General features: G+C 39.6%; 1 protein-coding gene and 1 long non-coding RNA gene across 7 annotated transcripts in view; one reads left to right on the top strand and one right to left on the bottom strand.

Moving 5' to 3' along the window:
• rcan2 (regulator of calcineurin 2) overlaps positions 1-22,937 on the top strand; it is a 331,626-nt gene that overhangs the window by 140,682 nt on the left and 168,007 nt on the right. For 2 of the 6 annotated variants that reach the window (XM_069886743.1, XM_069886748.1), the window contains exon 1: positions 13,186-13,342. The exons of the other annotated variants lie outside the window; for them this stretch is intronic. In XM_069886743.1, the coding sequence (XP_069742844.1) occupies positions 13,328-13,342 (15 nt within the window). In that variant the 5' untranslated portion in view covers positions 13,186-13,327. Of the gene's footprint in view, positions 1-13,185; positions 13,343-22,937 lie in introns of those variants that run through there. 6 annotated transcript variants of the gene reach the window in all.
• On the bottom strand, positions 4,552-13,143 carry LOC138736748 (uncharacterized). The gene is made up of 3 exons (XR_011340548.1): positions 12,650-13,143; positions 5,387-5,462; positions 4,552-4,865 (listed from the first exon to the last, which is right to left on the bottom strand). It is a non-coding gene; the product is annotated as an uncharacterized lncRNA (long non-coding RNA).

Here is a 22,937-nt window from a genome sequence, read left to right as displayed (position 1 = left end):
TTATAATCTACAGCAACCTTCAGCACGATCCACCACACCTCCAACCTTCATGTCATCAGTAAACTTTTGCTTCTTCATCTAGGTCTGATTTCTTCATTTCTTTCCACTTACATACCACCTTAAGTGCTGCAAAACAATAAATTTCATGACTTGTCCATGACAATAAATTCTGATTCTGAAGATCATAGCCAATGCTCCAGCTTTCTCTTCCCTCCCTTCCCACAGCAGCCCTGGGGACTGCATCCAGCCCTGGGGACTTATCAATACTAATGATTTTAATAAGATCCCACACTACATCTTCCCTTATCTCAACATCGTCTAGCACACAAGCCTGTTCTATTCCGACCTCACCCTGATCAAGATCCTTTTCTCTTTGAATACTGAGCAAAGTTTTCATTTGGGGCCTCCCCAACCTGTTCTGCCTCCAAAAACATGTTGCCTCCTTTATCCTTAAGTGGACCCATTTTCATTCTCGTCATCAATGAGAGATGGGTGAAATGAGAGACCATTGCAAGTAGGGGAGTGAGTGGAGGAAGTCATATCACTCAAACTCTCCTTTTCTTTGAAGATTTTCAAGTTCCCACTGCCTCATCTTCACCATGCATGTGCAATCCCTATACACATCCACTCATAACTCTCCACATCTTTATGTGCTGTAAAATTCTACGACTGCATGACTCAAACTGATGGGTCATCAACAGTGTCATTAAGTAACATCTCTTTCATCAACAACTGCTTATCAATGATCATGATGAATTCCACCAGGGTCACTCATCTCCTTTACTAATAATAGCCTTGTTCCAATCATGATGAATTCCAGAGGTGGTTGAGAGTGTCAGCGGTTGACATCAAGTCAGCAGTTGACTGAGTGAGGGCCATCTCCAAAGTCCACTCTAATTGCATGCATAGGTCAGTCCAGCAGCACTTCCCAAGCTTATGACCCTTAGCCACCAAATCGTGCAACATCATTGTGCAAGATTTAAATGGAGCTCTTTTCTCAGCAAGTCAACTTCACCAGAAATGCTACAAAGGGGCACCACACCACCACCTGCTCAAGGGCAATTAGAAAGGAGCAGACAATAAATGCTGGCCTTGCCAACATTGCCTGCATCCTGAAAAATGAACTCAAAAATCTAATATTCTAGTTTTATTCAACAAAACTAAAGAGTGTGTAATTTCTTTTTAGTCGCTAAGTGGGTTAAAGAGATTAAATCACGGACAACTTGTCTGAATTACTTCCTTGTTCTGAAATTATTTGATATTTTTGTAGAAGTTGGGCTGATCAAAAACAGGAAATTAATGTGGTTCGAGGGTTAATTGTGGTAAGTAGCAAATCGGAAATATTGTGCAGAATTTCTCAAATGAGTCTGAATGGAGTTGTTATTCTTTTAGATTTTTTTTAAAGTTCTGATCAAGTAGAAGGATGTCTGCTGGCATTAACTTGATTTATGCTGATTTACTGACAACAGAAATTGGAGCAGCTAATGTGGGTTATTAAGGATTAGGATGTTAATTTAAATCTCAGCACTATCTCCTCGCAGCTCACTTCCCAGTCAGCAAAGTACCTAATTGCAAATCAATTTCCAATAGTTCTAACGTTAGAAAATACAATCTGATCTTTAAGTACCAGTAGATAAATTACTCTCTGCAGTTCCTGCCTTGTGCAGAGCGGTAACTCTTACATTTGACAACCACATATTTTCAATTTGAACAAAATTTAAGAATGTTTAGTCTGGTAGTTTGTCTTTAATTATATGATTTAGTAATCAGTAGAGCTTAAGGGGCCTAGAGATGTTCCAGAAATTTCCTAAATACAAATTTGGCTCCAAATTTGGAACCTGCCTAATTTTGCCTCTGGAACATCAATCACGTTCATTGCTGCCTCAGCTTGGTTCTTCATTATCAGACTCCTGAATGCTCCTCACTCACTCCAGTAAAATAGAGTTGCCTTAGCTCTGTTCCATCTGATCCCTCTATAACTTTGCACTTCTGCACCATGTTCATTTTTGCTTGACAATGTATAGGTTGGCATGGTTGGCTCGGTGGATTGCACCCAAAACAAACTTTCTCACTGTACATCAGTATATGTGGTAATAAACTTGAACTTAAACGATATCAATTCTCTGATCCTTCCTCTTTGTGTAGAGTTTCTATTCCCTTCACTCCAGCAGTTCCCCAGGCTCTGTAATGTCTTCTCTACTCTCCCTAATTTTCTACTCCTCTCTTCTCCCCAGTTCCTTAAAATCTACATCTTTGAAGCTTTGAATAAGTTTTTGGTCAGCATCCTGAATATTTGTTTTGGCATCGTCACCAGTTATGTCCTCCATTGCATTCTTGCATGGTAAGGGTGGTAAATGCAAGCTATTTTGGAATTTATGATTCCCATAGGGGAGACCAATTTGGCCAACTGAGGCAAACAACATTATTTTCTAATGTCCCTCAAGAATCATCGTTGCTTTATTACGGCTGTGTACATTTCTTAAACTCCAGCTGGCCAAACAAAACTGTGGGAAGAGTCCCTGCTTTCAGTTTTGAACTGGCATAAAAATTTCCCTTTTTGGTATTTGTGTGTCTGTAAAATATCATTCTGTTGTGGTTACCTTTAATATTAATGGGTTGGGAATTAGGAGGCGTGGAAGCTTCATAGACCTCACTCATTGCTGTCTGAACTCCAAAACAATTCTGGCTGTAGGAATAGGAATAGTTTCTCTCTTCCACAGACAACATAGAACAGTACAGTTCAGGAACAGGCCCAAAGTGTAAATGATGTCCAAATCAAATTAACACTTTGATAGATATCTCCCATCTTCATCACATCCCTTTGTCTCTTAAATGTAACTAATGTATCTTCTTCCACCACCATGCTGCTGACTGTTCCAAGTGCCGATCGTTCTCAGTGTAAAATCCTTGCCCTGTACATTGCCCTTCCTCCACCCTCAGCTTAAATGCACATTCTCGAGTGTGTGAAAAGATCCTGACTATCACCTGAACAAAGTCTCTCATGAATTTATACACCTTTATCATGTCCCCCCCTCAGTCTCTGTCACTAGAGAAAACAATCCAAGTTTGTCCAATCTCTCTCCGAAACTCATACCTGCTAAACCAGACAACATCCTGGTAAACTTCTTCTGTACCCCTTCCAAAGCCTCCACATCCTTCTAACAATGGAATGAGCAGAATTGCACATACCTGTAATATTCCAAGTGCAACCTAACCAAAGTTATGGACTTCCTTACTTTTATACTCAATGCTCTGCCCAATGAAGCCAAGCATATCACACCTTCTTTACCTCTTTCAATGAATTATAGACCTGAGCACCCAGATCTCTTTGCACATTAATACTTTTAGGAGCCCTACCATTAACTGATTATATTCCCTTGTGCAACACTTCTCACTTATCCAGATTAAACTTCATCTGCTAAAACCTGTAACTGATTCATATCCTGTAATATTCTTTGATAGCCCTCTACATTGTCCACAACTCCACAAATCTTTCATTTCAGCTGCAAATTTACTCATCCACCACCCAAAATTTTCATCCAAGTTATTTGTTTATATTATAAACAACACAAGTCCCAACACTAATCCCTGTGGAACATCATTGGTCACAGTCCTAAGGCGCAAATAACAACCTTCCACCATTCCCCTCTGTCTTCTATGGACCAGCAAATTTCATATCCAAACTATCAACTCACAATTAATCCCATGCACCTTCTGAATCAGCCTACTATGAGAGACTTTATCAAAGACCATACTAATTTCATAACTTCACAACCCCTTTGTAACTCCTCAAAAAAATCAATCAAACCGGTAAATTATGAACTGCCCCTCATGAAGCCACGTTCACCAACGCTGATTTCACCACAACTTTCAAAATGTACATAAATCCTGTCCCTTCGTATCATTTCTAATAGTTTCCTGACCACTGATGTGAGGCTTCCTGGACAATCCTTCTTGAACAAAAGTACAACATTGGTCATTTTCCAGTCCTTTGAGGCTTCTCCTGTCTCCAATGAGGATGCAAAAGATTTTGTCAAGGCCACACCTTCCTCTCCCAAATCACTAAGGATATATCTTATCAAGCTCGGGAGACTTGTTCATCTTAATGCTTCTCAAAAGACCCAACACCACCTCTTTCTTGATTGCAAAATCCCCTGACACATGAATATTGAACACCCCTATCAACTGTCAATGTGCTACTCCTTGTTAAATGTCAATGCAAAGTATTCAATTAGCACCTTGCCTACTTCCTTTGACTCCAAGCATAAATTCTCTCCTTTGTCCTTGAGTAGTCCTATCTTTTCCTTAGTCATTCTCTTGTTTTTAATGTAAATATAAAATGGATTGGGATGTTCTGCTCACTAAGGACATTTCATGACCTACTTTTTCTTTCCCTAAAGTTTTGCTATTTCCTGCAATCTTTACATTCCTCCAGGGCCTCCCATGTGTGGTGCGCTGTCAGCCAGAAGTAAACACACAAAACCAAAAGACTGTACAACAGGCTTTATTTGACGTAAAACTCCACAGAGCCAGCTGGGAGACTGTGCTGCTGTGAACTCTGAGAGTGACTTCGAAGGGCCGGCTCAGGTGATTGACACCCAACCGGGTGGGGCTTGGTCCATTCAGGTCAGCTGATTGACAGCCGGCCAGGTGTTGTCTTGTCCCATACTCTTCTGCAGGTACAGAGGTTTCCCCCTGCAGTAGGCCAATGATGTACCACTACACTCTGTCTGATTGTAGCTTCCTGAAAACCACATGTGCCTCCTTTTCATTTTTGACTAAGTTTATGACCTCTCTCATCATCCAAGGTTCTTGCATCCCTTCCTTTGCGCTCGAACTCGGATTCTGGATTCGAGTGAGTTGATCTTTAAACAACGGCCACATTTAGTTGTGAGTTTGCCCAATAACAGCTGCTAGCTCCCATCTAATCCTGTTATGATTTGGCCTCTCCCAATTTAGAACTTTTCTACAATCCTTGCCTTTGTTCATAACTATCTTGAAAGTTCAAGATGAATGGTCACTACTTCTGCCACTGTTTCCCCCACTGAGATACTTTAATCACTTAACCAGACTCATTTGCCAAATCAAGGTCCCCTTTCCTGCTTGGTCTATCTCCATGTTGCTTCAAGATGCTCTCTTAAATGCACTTTACAAATTCTGTCCCATCTAAGTCTCTGACACTGAGGACATCCCAGTCAATATTGAGGAAATTAAAGTCTCCCAAAATGTCAAGCTTAATACTTTTCCAACTTTCCATAAACTGCTTACTAATCAATTCCTCCCCCTCCCAGAGACTAATGGAAGGCATATAGTATAGCCCTATCAGGGTAATTGCACTTTTCTTATTTTTGATCTCTATCCAGATTTACTCAGTAGTCGAGCCTACCTTTAAGTGCTTTCAGAGTTCATCGGTGATACTCTCTCCGATTAGCAATACTATGCCTCCTCCTTCTCTATCCCATCTAAAAAAAAAAGAAACCCAGGAACAGTGAGCTGTCAATGCTCTCCCTCTTGCAGCCATGCCTCTGTAATGACCACAACATCATGATTCCAAGTACCATTCCAAACTCTTAAGTTCATGGGAGGATCCTGTGTGAGACTGATAAGTACAATGCCACTCCCTGCATTTAATTTCTCATTCATTGGCTACTTCACTAAAACTTGGATCATTGTGGAATCTGAACTTGAAAGTGCCACAATAATGCAGTGGGATCTGTTCATTTGGAGCTGGTGTGGTGTGTTTGGTTCTGCTGCACCTGTTGTGAGAATGTTTGGTGCATACATGGGTTAAAAAAAACCTATTTCCTTTCCCAGCACAGGCAGCGTCACCTTTGTATATCCATAATATATTACAAATAAAGCAGCAGAGCTCTTTGGTGCTTTATACAATCTTTAGCAACAGTTCCTTAATATAACAAAGGAATAACTGCTGACTGGAATAGTTAGGAGAGAAAGACACTCATTATCACTCTTGCTTGTTATAGTGTTCCGGTTATAATGAACGATGGCTGGTATTTAAATATCTTGTAAAATCAATGTCTTGACCTTGCTATTTTGTGAATTTTCCCCACTACATTGTCAAGATAAAGTCAATTTATACCTAGCAATGCCATTTTGTTCTCTCATGACGTTAATTAGGATAGGAAATGTATGCTGCCTTCGACATTTCTTTCTAGGAAGATAAGACTCTGGAGAAGCCTAACATCTATTGTAAAAAATAGTACAAAACAAAATATTTGTGTGGCAGTGCAAAATGCAATTAAAATACCTTCCATGTTTCTGTTACGAGCAAAAGTCAATGACTGTAAAACATGATGTTCCACTGGGCCCATGCAGTTTAAAACAGTGGTTTTCAAACTGTCCCCCTAAACTCATATTCCACCTTAAGGAATTCCTATATCATAAGTGCTCTGTGATTATTAAGGGATTGCTTAAAGTGGTATGTGAGTGGAAAGAAAAAGTTTGAAAACCACTGTTTTTATTGTGCCTAATTGATTTGTTATATGCATAGTTTCATAACTCCAAAGGAAATGGGCCAATGACAACTCTGCTCAAGCAAAATATTTCAGTTACATTTGGGCCAAGAGCAGTGGTTCTCAACCTTCCCTTCCTACTCACATACCACCTTAAGCAATCACTCATCACAGAACACCAGTGGCATAGGGATTACTTAAAGTGGAATGTGACCTTAGGGGGGCAGTTTGAAAACCACTGGTTTAAAAGATTCTCATTCACTGTTTGAATTAAAATCTTTTGAAGGAGAGATGGATCTTTCAGCAGCTCTCTCTGAACTAGTGCTTATTTGTCACTAGTTGTACTACCTTCAGTTTTCTTTTCTGTTGATTGAAACTTGATCCTTTCTGTGCATATAACTGTTGATTTTATAATCTCTGCTTGTGTTATCATAGTTTGACCACCATGGCCTGTGCCATGAAGGGTAGACCACTGTATAATGATATCTAGAATCTAAAGAGATATAGATAGTTTACGTGAGTGAGCAAAAAGTTGACAAATGAAGTTTAATGGAGTGCGAGTAAAAGTGTGAAATTATCCCCTTTGGAAGAAAGAATGTAAATGCAAATTATTATTAAAACTTGCAGAACAAAGGTATCTGTGGGTTCTAGAACATTGAACTCAAAAGGTGGTAATTAGGCTGATGAAATGATGGCTATTTTCGCAAGGAATATAGAGTAAAAAGAGGCATTTTGATTTAACTTTCCAGAATACTGGTGAAATCACACTGGATTATTATGTACATTTTATGTTTTCAGTTTAAAGGAATGATGCTTGGACTGGAAGTAGTGTAGAAAAGTTTCAGCAGGTGATGTGATGTTTTTTTTTACAGTAAATAAACTTGGATTCTCAAGTCCATAGACCAGACCTGAACACTCTTTCTCAATCTGTGCATATCGACATTCAGATGCTGACATCATCCTTGATGCATATGCTACTGGCCTCCAGTCTTCTCCCACAGCCTGAAGTAGTACAGCACTTATTCCATCTTTTGAAGCATCCGTGGATATTTCAGTCTTTGTGGATGCATCAGAGAACTTCAAAAGTACTGGTTCTGTAGTTAGAATGGTTTTCAGTCATCCCCAATCTTCCTCGTCTGTTCACTTGAATTCACATTTGTCCTGTAACAACTTCCTTAGGTACATCATTTTGGAAGACAGGTTTGGTAAATTTCATTGATAAATTGATCATTCCAGCATTCTCAATATACCTTTTTTGTCAGTGGGTCTGGGCATCTCTAAGATTGCTTTCACCTTGCTCTTGTCTGGCTCTACACCTGTTTCTAACTGTTTATCTCCCAAAAAGGTGATTTCCTTCACACCAAATTTTAATCCATACTTTTGGATGCTTTGTAGCACTGATGAGCTTATTGTTGTGTTGTTTTTGTGTGGATCCCGATAGGATCATGTCATCCATGTATACACATACCCCATTTATGGCTTCTATAATGTTCTTCATTATCCTGTGGGACACTTCCGGAGCTGAGGAAATTCCAAAAGGCATCCTCAGACAGGAGTATTAGCCAAACGGTGTATTACATGTACAGTATTTTGTGCTATCTTCATGCAATTTTATTTGCCAGAAGCATCCAATTTAGTGAAAAACTTTGCACCGGCCATCTCACTTGTAATTTCATCCCTGGTTGGAATCTGATAATATTCCCTCTTTATATTAGCATTCAGGTCTTTTGGGTTCATGCACACATGTGGATCACCATTCTTCTTTTGGATGCACACCATTGAATTCACCCATTTTGTGGGCTCCTCCCATTTCTTTATAATCCCTCGTACTGTCATTTGGTTGAGTTCCTGCTTCAGCTTTTCTTTTAGTGGCACTGGAACTCACCTTGGGGCATTCACTACTGGCTGTGCATCCTCTTTTAACTGTATCTTGAGGGTGAATGGTAGAACTCCAAACCCCTTGAAGATGTCTGGAAATTGATCCAGTATTTTCTCTATGCTCACTCTTAATGTGGTACACCCTTTTGACTCAGTTTAAGTTTTCAAATGCTTTGTCACCAAGCAGTGAATAATGTCCATCTGGGACTACTGTGAACCTGAAGTTGTGCTCTTTATCTTTAACTTTCATCTTGAGTTTACATGTACCTTTCGTGTCGATGGTCTGTCCATTGTATGCTTTGAGAAGTACAGGATTTGCATGGATGTATGGCTTTATCTTCATTGCCCTGATGCTGCGCTCACCGATTAAATTGAACTTTGCCCTGTACCTAACTTTGAAAGGAATATTTGCTCCATTTGTTTGCAATAACACAGTCCATTTATCCTGCTTGACACTATTCACTTCCTGCACCACCATGCCCACAAAAAGTGTATCACTGAGAGCAGTTTCTTCTATAGTGTGTACGCTTTACACTTGTTACAGATTTTTCTTTGGCTCATGCTTAGCGCCACATCGTGTACAATTGAATGTCTCTCCATATTTTTGTTGGTTCCTGTATTTTATTTTTTGTTTGTATGTGTGTCCATATACTGTGGCTATGACTATGGCTTCATTTTAATTGGCGTTTAGACTATCACCGAACTTTCTTGTGTGCTGCAGAGTTAGTTCACTGGCATGGTATATCTTCATAGTTCCATCAAGGTAAGCTCTGTCTCTTGCAGCAACCTCTCACTTTCTTAGCAATAATCCTGAATACAATTTGATCACAGATTATTGAATCTTGCAATGATCCAAAATTGCATGTTCTTGCTTTTAGCTTTAAGTCTGTTAAGTCTCGAAGGTTTCATTTTACTTTGGTGAACAGTATTCTTCAAACATCTTGATAACTTTGTCAAATTTGTTCTGGTCTTCTCTCTTGCCAAAAATAAATGTATTGAAAACCTCTAGTGCTTGAGGTCCCACCAACGTAAGTAGCAGTGCAATCATCTCTGTATCCAGTTGGCTATCGATACCAGTTGCTTGAAGGTAAAGCATAAACCTTTGCTTAAGCAGCCTCCATTCTTGGTCAATATTTTAAGTCCAATTTACAGCTTTAGGAGTTTTTAAACCCTCCATATTTTCTCTTCTGATATTGACTGTTACTCACTATGCACACAGTGGGGCTTTTCTTCTTTCACTCCTGTGCACACCAGAACTTGGCTATTTCTTCCACTCCTTGTACTACGTGATGTTTCTTTTATTACATTAAATAAACTTGGGTTCTTTTTAAAACAACCAGCACTAAAAACAGAACACACACATGCAGACCTCATGGGAAGGCATCTATCTTGAATCTATTAAAGATGCAACAACATTCACAAGATGCAACATTCCCCAGATGCTGCACACTCCATTTCTGACTCCTCCCAGTGGTAGCAGTCTATCACTACAGTTGATGTCAAGGATAAAGTAAGGTTTAATAAGAGGCAGTCTTATTGAAACATATGAGATCCTGAGGAGGATTGACAGGGTGGATGCTAAGAAGATGTTTCTTAGGAAATGTAGTAGAACAAAAGAACATAGTTTCAGAAATATGGGATGAGGAGGTTTGGTATTCTTTACCTCAGAGAATTCTTGTGGCAGTCATTAAATATATTCCCGATGAAAACTGACAGATCTGATCAATAGTGGAGTTGAGGAGTATATACAGAGAGTGTGAAATTGCTATTGAGGTCAAAGTTGGATCAGACATGACTTTATTGAATAGTGGAACTGTGCCAAAGGCTGATTTGCCTTTGATTCTCATATTCTTATGTATTGTTTTCTTAATAGTTGAATCTCTTTGATCAGGAATTCTGTGATCTTCAGCAGGGGGTTACTGTAGTGTCATTCTCTGGCCTGTTTCTTGCTTCTAATTTGGCCTCTATCTGTCCCAGCTAACTTTCATTTAAATTTTAAATTTGGACATTGTGGTGCACTGAGGTGGCAGCAAAGCAAACACAAAACTCAAAGACTGTATAACAGGCTTTATTCCAGTAAAAGTCTAAACACCAGTTCATGCCTTGGTGGCTCCCTGTGTGACTGGCTCAGGAGGGGCTGGCTCAGGTTTATATTCAGGTCGGGTGATTGACAACCGGCCAGGTGGAGTCAGCCCCTTAAGTGGTCTTCCTGCAGGTACAGAGATCACTCCCTGCTGAAGGCTGGTGGTCGTATCACCACATTCACCCCTTCTTAAAATTGTCCTGGGTGGTATGTAAACGGTGGCAGGTGGTATTTACAGATTCAGGCAGTCTGGCGGCCGTCGGAGTCTCTGGGAGTTCGCAGGGTTGGCTCCTGGTCTGCGGGAGTGGGAGGGTGGCCGGGTGGGTGTGGTCCACCAGGAGTGTTGTTCTCTGGAGGGGCAGAGGGAGGAGGTTAGCCCTCGGATCCTAGGTGGGCCAAGGTTACCCATGGGTGGGGAGGTTGGGTCGGGCAGTCATGATACTGGGGGGGGGGGCCCTGCTGATGCCAGATCCTTGGTCGAGATGGTGCCTTCTTGGCCACTGGGGTACCTGATTTAGGCATAGTTCTGGTTGGTGTAGAGGAGGAGCACCTGCTTGACCAGCGGGTTGGACTTGTGGGCTCGCAAGTGTTTGCGGAGGAGCACCGGTCCCGGAGATATGAGCCAACCTGGGAGGGAGACCCCAGTCACTGATTTCCTGAGGAACAAGAAAAGGAGTTTGTGAGGTGTCTGATTAGTAGCCATGCCCAAGAGCAACCTAATGGCATGGAGTGCCTCGGGGAGGGCTTCTTGCCATTAGTCAATGGACCAGCTTTAGACCTCAGGGGCAGGAGGACTGCCTTCCAGATCACCCTGTTTTCACGCTCCACCTGCCCGTTGCCCCTCAGGTTGTAACTAGTCGTACGACTCGTCGCAATGCCTCACACTACCAGGTACTGGCGCTGCTCCTCACTCATGAAGCCAGATCCCCGATCACTGTGGATGAATGCTGGGTATCTGAACATGGTTGAGATCTGTGACAGTGGCTGCAGTTGGTGACATCGTCCAAGTATGGGAAGGTCATTTTTAGGTTATGCTGGTTAACCATGCGGTCCATCTCCTGCTAGAAAACAGACCCTGTTAGTGATCCCAAACGGGACCCGGTGCAACCGGTAGAGGCGCCCGTCTGCCTGGAAGATGGTACATGGTTTATCCCAGGTGTGACCTTTCTGATGTACATTTACAGTTGGGTAATAAATGCTGGCTCTGTCAGTGCAGCACATTGCTTTTAAAAAAAATGCAAAAATTCCTTGGAGAGTTTGAGTTAGATAGACAGCAGTGAACATCTGTCATTTCAATTTATGTGTAAAAAGAAATACATTTAGCACATATCCTCAAAGCAACCTACTTGCAAGCAAAATTCACCAGCTATCATGCAGTTACTGCTATCTGCAATGCCGCCCATCATGAAAACCTGGGTAAGAGTAAACAATGTGCAAACATTGAACTTGTTCTCCATCTCCTGCCTCCTTCTACTATATTTGGACAGGCAGTTACAATAATAGTTATATAAAAACGCAAGAAGGTTTTACTTCAGCATCATTTTATCAAGAGACAAAAGACCAGTGTCACCATAATACATACAAGAGAACTTCCTCAATTTCCAAAAGAAATAGCACTCATATTTCACAAACAGGCTGGTAAAATTCAAAATGCAAATTAACATGATTATAATATCACCTATTCCTACCTATGATTGGAAAAGCAAAGCATTATACTCATCACCTAAGTGACTATATGGAAATATTTGCACAGGACAGCATGTTGAAGTGATTAACAAGAACGTGGAAAACCATTTTGAATTTAAGATCAAGGTTTGTATTGCAGTGTAAACACAGCTGGTGACTCTTTTCTACATGGAATATAAAAAGTCTGCAGTTAAATAGAACTGTAATAGTTGATTACATAAAAGCATGGTTTTTGTTTCTTTTATTTGCACCTTCAATTTTTTCCTTCCTACTTTGGTGGCAGGAGTGGATAATACATTCTACCAAGTTTTCTGAACTAGAGGAAAATGCAAAGAACTTGCACTATCAGACTTTCCTGTTAATTACAATGAACATCATTCAGCAGGCTGCAAAATGGAAAAAAAACCTAAGTATTCATTGAATATCAACTTGATCTTATTTAAAATGATAAATTAATGTAATTTACTTGCTAGTGAGCCTAAAACCTTGATTACTTGCGATTGTGATTACCTGCTTTTCAAGTACTTACAGAGAGAGCAATGCATAATATTAATTGGCAGGATTTCAAATTCTTCCATTGTCTCAGTGTATGAGATTTTCAATGCCTCAGAGAAGTAATCTTGGAAATGCTGCACTGTTGGGCATTGCACTTTGCAGTTGCCATAGATGCTGTTTTTAGACTCTTGCCAACTTTTTCTGCAGACAAGGATTTAAATTCAGTCCCAAAACAGATGAACATAATCATTTTTATTTCATTGCCAGTTATCCCAATAGCTTTAGCCAATCGAGTGATATTGGATGTGAACTCCATGTTACCATGAGAAATCTGACAGATTCAATTTCAAGCTGAAAGGTTAACTCTCTTTCTCCTTCTACGGGTGGAATTTTTGTTTGTCCAGCAACTGAAGTTTCTTTTTATTTTCATCTTTCAGTCCCCACCAACACCAAAGGGGATCCGCACCAATACATGATTTTAAAAAAACCTGCTCAAACTTGTGAGCACTGCCACAAGCTGTGATGTCACAATTTGGTCGTCGCTGTCAATGAACCAGATGGTATCCTGGCACGGCCACAGATCACAGGATGTTGTATCCTCATGTTGGCTGACAAAATAGCTATATATTATACTCAGTGCTGTGGGAGTGTCTAAGAAGAGGCATGAGCATTAGAGATTGGAGTCTCAGCAACCAGTCAGAGAGACAATGCAATGAGCCCTATACCAGTTGAGTCCAAGTAATTTGCTGTTGGGTGTTGTGTGTGGGTTTAAACTGTTTTTTGAGAAGCAATATGCATGAGCCACCTGTAGATGGCAATGTATCAGGACAATAGAGTGCACAGCCTCACCTGGTGTATTGCTTGTTTCTGGAATGAGAAACAACTGTTTCTATTTAGAGGCTTATTTCTAAATTGTGGTGGACTCAGAGATTATGCAAGGCATGATGTCTCTGGTTGGAAATTATTTTTTCAAGTCCCATGAAAATTTGTGACTTGGTTGTTCATGATGTGATGAGGATGATTATTTTTTGAACTTTCTGGCAAGGAAAATAGAAACATATGGCAAAGAATGCAGGTGAAATTGTATCTATTTGATTTCCTTTGGGGGTAGTCATTTTGCTGATGTTGCCTGCTTGAGGTTCATGTAACACTGATTTTATTCTGTTGACAGTTCATTTTAGTACTTGGAGTTATAGTGATTGTAAACAAATGCAAGTATTTTTCTTGTAGTGTATGGGTTAGAGGAAAATAATGATGTACAGGCCATGAGGTAAATAAGCACATTTTTGTTCCATAATGAGCAAAAAGTCAAAGGTCATGAATAAATGAGAGCAATTTTTGGCATGAATTCAATGAGGATTTTCTGAGGGAACAAGTGGTGTGATAATCATTGGTAACTTAGAAGCTCTAATGGCAAAACAGTACCTTAGCTGCAGCCTTAATGCCTTCATCCTCCATCTCTGCTATATTATTTGAAACTTTGTGGCTGACCAAAATGTTGCAAGTCCTCTTCATACATGTGGTGAATGTGGTCAATGTACCATAGATAAATGAACAACAAAAAATATGAAAGAACAGACTGCTGGCATACATAAATAAAGCTTCTACCTGGACCACTCAGACAGAGCCATGCAGTAATAGACAAAGCTGGTGTTATGGTGGTCTGAAGTATGATATATTACTTGGCATCATGAAGGCACAGTCTTTGCCATGAACTTTAAGTGAACAGCTATGGATTAGGATATAACGAAGGAAAGAGTGCCACAGTGATGGATCAGATGTGTTGCTGCCTCAGCGCTTCAATGCTGTCTGTGTGGGGTTTGCAAGTTCTCGCTGTGACCACGTGAGTATTTCTTGGATGCTTCAATTTCCTCCCATAAAAAGTAGCACACATGCTATGCGAACAGCATGCCCCAAGATCAGAACAAGGTGCAGAATGTTGTGAATGCAACTTAAACATTCATGCAAACCTCCCTTCCTTCCATCTACACCCACTGCTGCCTAGAAAAGGATCCATCCCATCAGACACGCTCTTTTCTCTCACTTCCCATTGAGGAAAAGGTGTGAAAGAGGCTTTTACTTTGTATTTTGTTTTTCGCTGAATGATATATTCACTTACAGTGAAGCTCAGAGCCTAAAGAACAATTTACAAAATAAACAGGATTAAATAAGAACAAGAGAGTCAACGGAAATAGGAGGCAGAATTATCAATGTGGCCCCCGAGCCAGATCCACCATTCAATATTGAGACATCTGTAAATTGCTGTCTTGAATAAGCTCAGCGACTGAGCCTCCACACACCTCTTGAGTAGGGAATCACAAATATTCACCACCTTCTGAGTTAAGATATTAATCCTCGTCTGAGTCTTAAAAGGCCTGCCGCCTATTGTGACACCTTGTTGTAAACATCTTGTAAAACATATTCCCCATACCTCTTGTTCTGTGAATGTTGTGCATGTTTCAAGGTCACTTTTCTCTCCCCTTTCTCATCTTCATAGAAGCCTAAGCTACTTGACCTGCCACCTAGGAACTAATCTAGTCAATATTTACCATACTAGCCCAATGGCTAATAGACATTTTATAAACAGAAAGGAGACCAGTGGGATCTCATCAACTTGTTATATCATTATAGTTTGACTTTTTTCACTCCTCCACTTAAATCCTATCACAGCAAAGGCTATCAAACCATTCACCTTGCTGCCTGCTGCACCTGCATGTTAGTTTTCAGGGACAGAGAACAATTCCAACATTGTTTATTTGTGGCTTAAATTGAATTGATTTGAAAGATTATGTTATATTGTTCATGAAGCTGTGGCTAGTATGTTGCCCAGAAGGTACAACCTCACAATCTGCTAAACATTGTTTATTCTGTGCTTCAGATTGAATGCTTTGGAATAGGAAATTAAGTAACTCCACATTGAGGCACTTGATTGCTGAAGATTCGAACATCATAAGATCATCCAGGGTAGTGCAAGAGGGAGTAGGATTTGGTGGTGGTGTAATGGGGGACAGAGTTGTACTGAAGTATTTTACCCTCTGTCCAACGGCTTCAAACTGCTCTTGGAATGCTTATCAACCCTGTGCTGCATGGATGGAAGAGGACAGTTCCCTTTAGATTTTCTCGCAAGGGATCTGGAAAATCCAATCTTTACTAAAAGAGTTGTAGTGTAACATTTTTCTCCTTTCACTGTTTGTGGTTCTTTGGACAATCACCTGGCCATAGGTTAAGGAACTTGTTAATTGTGATGCTTGGATATTGTTTATTAATGGACTTTAAATGGTGGTTTATGGCAGTTTAGTGTCTGAGCATTGGAGCATAAAATGTTAAAATTTTGCTTCTTTATACAAATGTTTTTGCTGCTTTACTCAATATATTAAGATGAGAAGAAATGTTCATTTATTTGAGGGTAGAATCTAGACACCCTGTTCAAAACAGCAAGCCGTGTGATATTTTTGTATCTGATTGAAAGTTTTTTTTTGAACTGAGCAATTGATAAGTTTTGTTTGGCTCCTGGTTATTATTTCATGGGAATAAATTATTAGCCTGTGCTTTTGAAATCAGTGGTGCCATTGAAACTTATCCAGAGGCGATAGTCTGTTTAGTCTTCAAAGTCTAAATTTGTGAAACGTTATCATTTCAGAGACATGCCGTTATAAGAGAAGTGAAAGAAGACATGGAGAAATGAATGATTATCTTGCAAAATAGTATTAAATATTATTTTTTTATATGTCTATGAAATTGCCAGCTAAACCTACCAATTGTAATAGTATGCTCTCTACTTGCAACCAATCATTCATGCAGTTACTGCTTGTAGGAGTAAACAGAAATACCACGTGGAGTTGGTGTTTGAAACAATAGATGATTTATTAAAACTGATGTGCATCAGGAGACCAGTGAAAGGCAATCTCGTGGGAATGATTTTTGTATAGGTTTTATACCTTCTATGGACATGATTACAAAAATTTAATTAACTCTATTTTTACTGTTTTGATTATAGAATAGGATTTAAAAGATCAAGTAACTGGCAAGATGTTGATTACTGAATAGGATGCTTAATTTAACTTACTTCACAATGAGTCTAAGTTTCTCTTAAAACAATGGGTGGATGATATGATTGTAACTTACTTGACAATAAATCCAATTTCATATTATAACAAAGGGTGTATGTTATAGGTAGGGTGGCCATTCCAAGGGAGGCCATGGTCATAGGTTACTATATATTACTTTGTGTGTTTGCATTTGTTGTTTTTGCAATGCCATTTAATTTAATAGCCATCATTATTCTTTCCCCTTCAAGAGTGTTAAATAATTTTTTTTGGCCATTAAAACCAAAAATAAGTTACATTTTAATGTTGTACTGTTGCATTTTAAAGTCAAGAAGCAAAATGTAAGGTCATGACATTGAAGTAGCAGATAAAGTAATTGAACATGCTTCATTTGAATATGCAAAGCAGATGAAAAAATACCCAACCCTAGATACGAGGTCAAGTGCAAGCATAATGGAAGATCTGGGCAGCTGAAGTTTACCCATGGGAGTAATCTGAAACATGAAAGTCAAATTGAGTGGAATGCAAAAGGTAGAAGAAATCCTTATCCATAACTGTCTGCTCACCCCAAAGCAAATCAGTTCAGGGCACAAATAAGATCCGTTAAATTGTTCTCCATTATTAAAAGCTAACATGCAGATGAAGCAGGCATGTAGGTATTGGGCTTTTTACTTTATTACTAGAGAATTTGAGTGCAAGACTAATGGTGTTTTACAATTATGTGTGAGCTGCTGGTGGTCTAGGTTTCTAAAAAGATGCATTTTCCTGATTACTTTGAATGAGGGGAGTAACTTAAATTCCTGAAATTTCCTTTATGACCTCCTAACATAATACATCGCTGTTCGCTGATGCTTCAATGGAAGGTGCAATAGAAATCTCTCTTGCTGCAATAGTTGAGACTTTTTTGGTTATGTATTTTGATTGAGGATGCACGAAATTTCCCACATAAGTATCAGCAAATGCATCAGGTTTTCATGCTAATTCACGAAAGGCAGAGGTGCAATCACTTTCCTGAGGCTCAGTACATGCTACATTGATGTACCTTGCTGATTAGGTGAAGTAATGCAACCAAGGTTGTCATTGGTTTAAAGCAATGGTTCGCAACCTTTTTCTTTTCTCTCACATACCACTTTAAGTAATCTCTATGCCATTGGTGTTTTGTGATTAGAAAGGGATTGTTTAAGGTGGCATGTAAGTGGGAAGGGAAGGTTGAGAATCACTGCTCTAGACCCAATTGTTACTGAAATATTTTGCTTGAGAAAATTATCATTGGTCCATTTCCTTTGGAGTTATGAAACCATGCACATAACGAGTCAATGAGGTACAATTAAAACAGTGGTTTTCAAACTTTTTCTTTCCACCTAGACACCACCTTAAGCAATCACTTAACTAATCACAGAACACCTATGGCAAAGGGAATACTTAAATTTGTATGTTAGTGGAAAGAAAAAAAAGGAATACCTTTATTTCTTGGCATTCAGGGAAGCATCTATAAGAATTCTAGAGTCGCTTTGGAAAGCTCCACTCGATTTATAGTCATGGTTTACAGATGGGTTCAGAAATTCAAATTTTATCCTAAATGTCATGTCTGAAGTTTCAGTCATAGCCTTCTACACATGAAAAATCTGACACTTGGCTGTCCTGTCTGTAAACAAAATACAATTCTGGATGAGGAAACTAATTTTGAAGACCATTATAATTCTATCTTAACTGCTATATGATATCCATTTATTCCTTAAATGAATCCAACATTTTGATGCCACGACTTCATCTAATTCTTTTTCTTTGTTCTCTCTGTATTGCACAGTCAGTTTGTTTACATTTGCTATCTGTTTACAGTTCTTTTATTTACATGATTAGACTCTGTACAGTTTATTTTTGCTCTACCAATTAGGGGTAATTTTGCTGTGCCCACAGGAAAAAGAGATCTCAGGGTTGTATGTGTTGTCACGTATGTAGTCTGACAATAAATCTGAAATCTTCACTCTCTCAAAAAATTTGACCAGGATAGAACTTCAAAATCTAAAATGTTTAACTATTCTTAATTTGTTTTGTATCATACAGATGAACATGGCCACTTGCTTCCTCACAACAATGAGTGGAGCTTTATAAATTTTCATGAGGAGGTTCACATTGAGATCTCCTAGTACATTGAGATATTTACCATTTATATCAGTAGTTCTTTTATTTTAACCCTGATTTTTATACCCAGAGAAACAAAGTTTGAGGTATATTCTAGAGCATTTAGAAATGGGTAAAACAAACCCACAGGGTTAAACTATGGGACTTTTTTCTTCTTTGGGAATAACATTAATTAGAATATAAGACCAGAGGGAATAATTTTAAGATTTACAGATGACAACAAAATCAAGTCAAGTTTATTGCCATCTGATTGTGCAAGTACAGCCCATTGAAACAGTGGTCCTCAGTGAAAAACAACCAGACATGACACATAAAGACCCCACACCCACCCACACTCTGTTTTGGACATATGAGAGTCTCGGATGGTTAGTGTGAGCAGTTCCTTTGGTTCCATAGGAGTCATTCCAATATTTAGAAAACTAAGGAAAACAGTGATGCCTCATATTCACGCCTCTGATCTACAATAATTAGCTGATCCAGCCAGTACTGAACAAAGATGACCATAAGAATGCTGTTGATGGGGATTAAGGTAGGTAGAACTAGTGAGGATTCTAGAACTGTTTGCAATGGTATTCCCTGACGCTTGTACAGTGCAAATGTTGCTCATCATTTATCAACTTCATCTTCAATGAATGTCTTCATTTTCTGATGAATTGCAAAACAACTGACCATTGTATAATCTCAAGCCAACATGAATTTATGATGGTTGGAGAGGACAATAGAGATGGTTTGAAATTATATTTTCCTTTTCCCACTGACTTAGTTTTACCAGAATCCAGATTTATTCCCATGAAGAAGTCATGAAAGTTGTTGTGTTGCAGCAGTATCATTGAGCGAACATTCCTATTATAAACTTCCTTCAACAATAATATTTATTTTTATAGTAACAATTATAGTACATGGAAAGTAAGGCAGTGTCTTTGGTTTATTGATTATTCAGGAATCTGAAGGCAGCAGGAAAGAAACTGTCCTTGTGCCACTGAGTGCTTGTCTTTAGGCTCCTGTACCTTTTCCCTGATGGCAGCAGAGTGAAGAGGGCCTGAATGGTTGGGGTCTTTAAGGATAGACGCTGCTTTTTTAAGACATCGCCTCATGTAGATGTCCTCGATGGAATGAAGTCTGATGCCTGTCATATTGCAGGCTGAGTTAACTCTGGAGGTTATTCCTGCCCTGAGAGTTGGTGCCTCCATTCAAAGCAGTGATGCAACCAGCCAAAATGCTCTCCACAGTACACCTGTAGGTTTATGAGAGTCTTTGGTGACATACCGAACCGCCTCAGACATCTCACAAAGTATAGCCGCTGGTGAGCCTTCTTTGTGTTTGCATCGATGTGGAGGCTCTAGGACAGATCCGTGGAGATGTTGACACCCAGAAATTTGAAGAAGCAGGGGTTCTTAATGTTGAAACCTTGTCCTTAAGTGACAAATTGTCACTTACATTTCTTCTCTGGAAACTGCCACTTTTGATCATGTTTGAATGATGGCTGGCAGTGAGCAGATGCTGCAGGTCCCCCAATAAAAGTAAACACTCTAAAGATGTGTGCATATGCATCTATGTGTACAATGAGTGTAATTAAGGCCTCAATGATGAGGATGGTAGCCTTGGAGTAGATGCTTATGTCAGTTAATTTATCATAGAGATGGTGGGGAAATAGGCCCTTTGCCCAACTTGTCCATGCTGACTGTTGTGTCCTTTGTTAATTGGGAGGCTTTTTAAATAACTTGGAGATGCAAGATTCAAATAACAAAAGAGACTTTACTTACTGATGCCTTCCACCATCTCAGGAAACTGTTCATATATTCGCCCCACAGTGGTGCATTACAGTTACTACAGTGAGAAGGGTGTATTCTTGTGCAGTTACAAAATAGTTCACATTATCCTGACGATATAACATCCCTCCTTCTCAAAATAAAGAAAAAATTAGTGTTCTTTATCACTTTCTTTCCAACTTAAGTAACTGAACTTGTACACTAGTTTATTTACATAACTATTTTTAAGTAGTTCTTATCGATATCACACTGGCAGCAGTATGTGGCTTCGCCATCTTGTAGATTTAGCTGCAACCGTTGGGCTCTGTGTTGCTGGTACATGTGTAGGTGATGTAGCTTGTTGTGCTTCACCTGACAACTGCTGTGTTGATGTTTCAGTATTAGTGGTTGTGGTCTTTTCACGATACCTCACTTGATATTGGTGTTTCAGGCTTTGCTGGTATTAAAGTTTTCTGCTTCATCACATCTTGTGTTGGCCGGATGTGAATTCTGTTCCTCCTCAGCTGATTGCCAGAGTCTGTCTCGACAATGTATGATCTTGGAGTCTCAGCTTCTCTGATGACCTTTGCTGGGGTCCATGTTTTCAACATCGGCTCTTGAATATGCACATGCTGTCCTCTGAAGAGTTCTGGCAATGTTTGTACATGTTTGTTATAATGCTGGTGTCCTTCGTGCGTGTCAGCCAGTCTTCTGGTTTCCTCCTGGTCTTCTGGAGGGTGTATTTTGCTTGGTAGAATTGTTTTATATCTCCTGCCATTTAGAAGTTCTACCAGGGACTTCATGTCAGCCCTTAAAGGTGTTCCTTGTAATGATAGAGGAGCGAGGTCTGGGTCTTCTTTTGTTTTGCGACACTGAGCTAGTGTGTGTTTCACAGTTTGCACTGGTCTTTCAATGAACCCATGACCTTTGAAGGCAGTATGGAGATGATGTAGTGATAATAAACCTATACTCTGCATCCAGTTTTCTGAATTCTTGTTATGTGAACTGAGTTCCAGTGTCACATGATACTTGCTCGGGTATTCCTTGTTCAGCAAGGAATGCTCTAATTTCTGAGGTGATAGTTGAGGCTGTCAGGTTTTTCACCCTTTTGACGAATAGAAATTAGTAGTAACAGGCTACTATTAAATACCATTCTTGATTCTCTGTGAACAAATGTGATATGTATATACTGTACTGTATATGAGTGGATGGCCCGCCCACTGATGACTTGCTCCCTAGTGACTTCTCCCCTTGTGACCTGGCCATAAAGGTCAACCTCCCTTCCCCTGTCCTCAATTTGAGCACATGGAGTTGGGCCAGCCGCAATCTAATGTGTATTAAAGCCTATCGTTCACCTCATTCAATCTTTGGTGTTATTGATAATGTATCAACAAGTCTGCCCCCATTGTGTGCCATGCCCTGGCAGGTACTTCTGTATAAATCATTTCCTCTTTTTGCTTGTTTCTGTTGATCCTTATGGATATCTTCTTTGTCTGGATCTCATAATTGACAGAGATCAATGGCAACTCCCAGAAGCTATCCAGAACTAGAATTGCTGATCCGTCTGCGTCTACTACATAGAACGTACAGAGATGTTCTTTCCCTTATGGTAGCCATTGAGCTTGGCTCTCCCTAGCTGCTTGATCATGGGTCCCTTTTATTATGTTCTCTGGGAACATCTGGTGATAGAGTTTGAGTGGAAGGATGTTGCTTTGTGATCCATTCTCCAGCTTCACCTTTAGGTTAAATATCGTAGGCTTGTTCTGGATTGTCCTCTGTATTTGGATCCTTGTGTGCAACTCATTTCCTGGTTTCATCTCACCCGACGTCTCATAAAGGTATATGGATTCTATGTCCAGTATCTGGATGTTACAGTCTCATTGTTGTTTCCTTTTATGCAGTGGATCTTCTTGTCTTTTTTCTTCACTGGTATTACTGTTTTCTTCATACCAGACTTGCACATCTTCGCTTAGTGGTTTGCTTTACCACTGTTGTTACATTCAGAACTATATGCAGGGTATTTGTTTTGGTCATCGAAGGGGTGTTGTCTACTGCAATTTCTGCAGGTCTTGGGGGGTTTTCATTTTTCTGATTGTGTTCATTATAGCATCAACCCTTCTCTTTGCTATGGGTGGGTCTGCATAGATAGGGATTTCATTTGCATCCACATAGATACAGCCAGAGTCTTCAAAGCTATAACTTCAACCAGCTTCAAGCTATTCTTCCCTATAAGGGACTTTTGCTCTTCGGGATGGGCACTCCCCCATATTAGTTGATCAACTAATCTTCCCTCTATATCCTTAAATCTGCATTTTACAGCAACAATTTTTATGCTAGTGAGAAAATCATCATCAGTTTCATCAGTCTCTTGCATTAAGCCTTGAAT

This window comes from Narcine bancroftii, chromosome 6, assembly GCF_036971445.1.
Source record: "Narcine bancroftii isolate sNarBan1 chromosome 6, sNarBan1.hap1, whole genome shotgun sequence".
Taxonomy (NCBI): domain Eukaryota; kingdom Metazoa; phylum Chordata; class Chondrichthyes; order Torpediniformes; family Narcinidae; genus Narcine; species Narcine bancroftii.
Note: the sequence above shows the minus strand (reverse complement) of the source record. Positions and strands in the feature narration are given on the sequence as shown.